We start from the raw sequence: 4,347 nt of genomic DNA, 5'->3' as shown, positions 1-4,347 counted from the left end.
GCGTCCAAATGATTTTTAAATAGTTTGAAGCCCAGGATACGTTTGGAGACATCCATTCATTCGCATTAACAAACTCCTATTATTATAAACGAATATTTCGAAAATAAGCTAACACCACAGCAATGAGACAGAGGAAAGACTGCTAAATTAGCTTTAAGTTGAGTACAGGAAATCCTACAGAATATAACAGGACCGCAGACACACTAGCTGCACCATTGTATAGAGAATAGCATTTTTAGACCATAAATCACCACGATATAGGATCACAGTATTCAATATATCACATCTAATGCGTAAAACACATTATGTGTGGATAAACGGCATAATAAATAGGCTTTTCAAGGCTAATATAAACATCGTAATCCAAACACACACTGTTAATACCTATTGGACTCTTATTGTAATTTGGAAAAGCACTATATTATAATGTATCATTATTTTAAACGCAATTTTAATATAACCTTATCGTCTACACTTCATTAAAGCTGGTCCTATTGCATTATGTATTCTCGCATGCTCCCTGTTTAACCTACTCTATTTGTAAACAAGTCCATACAGTACAACTGACCTCCTTCTCTTCAGTGTGTGAGTGTGAGTGTGAGTGTGCCTGTCAGTGTCTGGTTGCGTGTTACATCATCACGCAATCGCTGTCCTCCCGTGGCCTACTGAACTGGCTCTAAGCGCTGCACCAATTTAGCTATCTACTACACACGCTGCTTGAATCAGGGCTGCAGACACGCGCAGCGGCCGCGCGCACACATCCAGTCACGGAAGCAGCACGGCTACAGTAAAGGCTGCATGCAAACTCGTGAAATATTAAAGGGAAACACATGCAGCCTCATACAGGAGCTCCAGCACCTGCTTCACAAAGAAATATGTTTTTGAAAATAGTAATATAAAAATATAACGTAATCCAATTCTACTGGCCCTATATGAGTACGTGTTTGTATGCAGGAACCCTTCTATAGTAAAATGAATGAGAAAGTTTTGAGGGCGAAAAATAAAACCAATATTTTTGGTATTTTCTAAAACTGATTATTTGTATTTTATATAACAATTGTAGGCGGTATTCTAAGTGTAATTCATCATTTCTTGCTACTACAAAGTTAATATCTGCACTTTCACATATAGAAAGTCAATATACTGTGCATTGATTGTTGTTTTTTAATCCAATGCAAAAGTATAATCTCCTAGTGTGTTACTAACCCTATTTTACTGTGGCTCTTTTTGGTGCGTAATTTTCTGCGTAAAAGGTGGCACACTATTTGGCTTCTTGTGTCACCACACCACATGCCCTTTCCTGTAAAATAAATGGGAGTAAACACAAAAAAAGTGGGTGAAGATGATTTTAACCTGCACTACATATCTGCCTGCACGCAGACCCTGTTGGCCCCTGTGGCACAGCAGAGCAAGACTGCACTGCAGTTTCTTTTCTCTGGTTAGAAAACTGTGTAAAATAAGAGCAGATAATGAAATATTACACGAGGATTGTTTTCTCAATAGCTGGCCAGCTGTCGACACCAGCACCGGGATAATCACCGACCTGGAGCAGGAAAAATGCAGCCTGCTCAACCAGTGACACCCTCCTGTCCGCTCACCGTCATTACGAGGATGAGTGTGAGAGAGGTCAGATGGACACGCAGGCCTCGTGTGCGCATGTTCCAAAACATACAGCACTGACTTTAGATAATCTGCCACATCTGAACAACTTGATCACAAAAACTTTCTGCAATATAAAACACTTTACAATCTCCATTAAAGCCATACAGATGTTATACTATCCTTGTACTGTCAGCTGAGAGAACATTAGCATAATCCCAATGTAAAATTCAAATAAAGTTTTCAAGGGCAAATAACTTCCTATTCGAGATATTTTTGCAGTATAGCCTCATTTCTTCCTAACTTTAAAACCCTGTGGTGGTAATAGGCGCAGCAGGCTCTATGTTAATTAATAAATGTATTTCCAAACAAATTACTTTTTTGCAAAACGAAATTTATTCTTGTTGAAAAACAAACTGTGTAAAAAGATCACACTTCAATTACACAAAACTTGCCAAAAAATGTACAATGTTTTATTACTGAAATAAACACACACTGCATATTATTATTATTATTATTATTATTATTATTATTATAAATGGATGACTTTGCTCTCTGTGTTTTTGTAATACAAAGTTCAAATCAAAACCTTAAAAAAAACGTTTTGAAACTAATACAAAAAAACATGGATGTGTTTGATACAAATACATTATCAGCCTATTCTCCAAACATGTGATCATTAATAACCCTTCCATTGAATCGTTATCCTGAGACGCCCTAAACAGTGACTGAAACGAATTACTCCATGGAAACACAAGTGGTAGTCTGATTCACACCGAAAAACATGAACATAAATATATATTTTTAAACAGCATGAATATAGGCACAAATAGTGATTTCTTTTTTATGTCCATCATTCAGCTGCGTGCTATCAAACAAACATACAAAAATAATCCTACCTTCGAAGAGGGGCGTTTTTTGTTATTTTTGCTGTTTAGTCTCTGGAAAAGTTTTTAAGACATTTAACAGTCGCTAGAGCCGCTCAACAGTCTGCTGGGGAAGATTTCTGCGGGGTGGCCGGCTGCTGGAGGCCCCAGAGAGGAGGGTAACACCGGGATAACGGCCGGGGAAGTCCTGGAGGGGCTCAGCGACTCCCCAATGATGCTCTCTATGGAGAAGGGGGACCTCTGCACCGGGGAGCTGGACTTCTGCACCGGGACTGCAGCCTGCACGCTGGCTGAGCCCAGGCTGGAGCTGAGCTGGGGATAAAACCTAGTCCTGGCTAAGTCCGTGGTCATCAAAGAGGGCGCGGGGATAATGGTCCCGGTGTGTGAGTGCCTGGAGTGCTGTTGCTGCTGCTGCTGCTGCTGCTGCTGCTGCTGAAACGCAAAAAGTGCAGAGTGTGTGTGGTAGGACTGGAGCTGGATGCCGTATCCTCCGCAGCCATACGGTCCGTACCCGTACGCAGCAGCCGCGGGGATAAAGCTGTTGTGTTCCCGCAGCAAGTCCTGTGCCTGCTGCCGCTTGAAGCGCTTCCTGCGCCGCAGAAAGCTTCCGTTGTCAAACATATCAGCAGACTCCGGGTCCAGGGTCCAATAGTTGCCCTTCCCAGGGTTCCCGGGCTCCCTCGGTATCTTCACGAAGCAGTCATTCAGGGACAAGTTGTGTCTGATGGAGTTCTGCCAGGCCGGGAACTTCTCCCTGTAGTACGGGAAGCGGTTGCTGATGAAGTCGCAGATCTCGCTGAGAGTGAGCCTCTTCTTGGGGCTCTGCAGGATGGCCATAGTGATTAAGGCGATGTAGGAGTAAGGGGGCTTCACCAGGGTGTTCTTGCCCGCCGGCTTGTAGGAGGAGGTGGAGCCGTCCAGGCACGGAGGAGACCCGTCCAGGAGGATGCCGTCGTGCATCTGCGCCTCCTCGTCCACGTAGGAGCGCGTCTGGCTGTCTCCATCCTCCCCTTCGCCGACCACGTCTATGTCGGTCTCTTCCGAAAGGATGGAGGCATCCGACATCTCTGAGCTCAGAGTCATGGCTCACACACGGTTGTGCGCTCCGACGCCAGATGAGGAAGACGATGAGATGCCCTCCCTCTTCAAAAACTCATATGAGGAGGGGGAGAGGAGAGGACCACGTGTCGCCGTCGGTGAGAGCTGTCCCCTTGTTTTCTCGCTATTTCCATATATTTTCAGGTTTTTTTTTATCGCCCACTATACCGAACGGTCCCGATGTCAGGCAAGGGAAATGTGCCGGGAAAACCTGCAAACGGGGCCAAACCTGAATAACAGAGGGGGCGGATCTTCTCCCGGTATTTATACCGCCGCCCTGGTCACATGGGCAGGAAACGTCACCGAGGCAAATGAAAAGAGAGAGAACAAATTAAATAACACAAAACAAAAGGTCTTTGAAAATTAACTGAGTGGTTTGGAAAAAAAAAGTTTGATGTGGCCTCCATCCTTTTTAGTGGTCATTCAGGGTGGCCTGTAGTCCGCATTAATCTGAAGTTTTTATTCTACCGCAGTGTTTTTGCGCAAAAATAGATGTTGGAAGAATTACAGATTTTTCAGAAAGTGTAATTACTAGTTATTGCTAAGATCGAAGTGGATATCTTGACAACCGTTGTATTTATTTAAGCATTTACTGGTGGGTTACATTGAGGAATCACATGCAATTTTCATCTAATATGCAGAAATAATATATAAAAAATACTTGGAATAAAAAAAAGTATCCGCTAAAATAAAATAGATTTATTTGGTGATTGGGGCACCGTATCCAGGCAGCTCAGTTTGCGTGATCCGGTAGTTATCTAGA

At 43.2% G+C, this 4,347-nt stretch overlaps 1 protein-coding gene across 1 annotated transcript; it reads right to left on the bottom strand.

Moving 5' to 3' along the window:
• Positions 1-2,151: 2,151 nt before the first annotated feature.
• foxd1 (forkhead box D1) lies at positions 2,152-3,802 on the bottom strand. Its single transcript, XM_010781885.1, has one exon. It carries the CDS (start codon positions 3,567-3,569, stop codon positions 2,562-2,564), a length of 1,008 nt encoding a protein of 335 aa, XP_010780187.1. The 5' UTR covers positions 3,570-3,802; the 3' UTR covers positions 2,152-2,561.
• Between the last annotated feature and the right edge of the window lie 545 nt (positions 3,803-4,347).

The sequence above is a fragment of the Notothenia coriiceps genome, unplaced genomic scaffold (genome assembly GCF_000735185.1).
Source record: "Notothenia coriiceps isolate Sejong01 unplaced genomic scaffold, NC01 NC01_scaffold00023640, whole genome shotgun sequence".
Classification (NCBI taxonomy): domain Eukaryota; kingdom Metazoa; phylum Chordata; class Actinopteri; order Perciformes; family Nototheniidae; genus Notothenia; species Notothenia coriiceps.
This window is presented reverse-complemented; position numbering and strand designations above follow the sequence as displayed.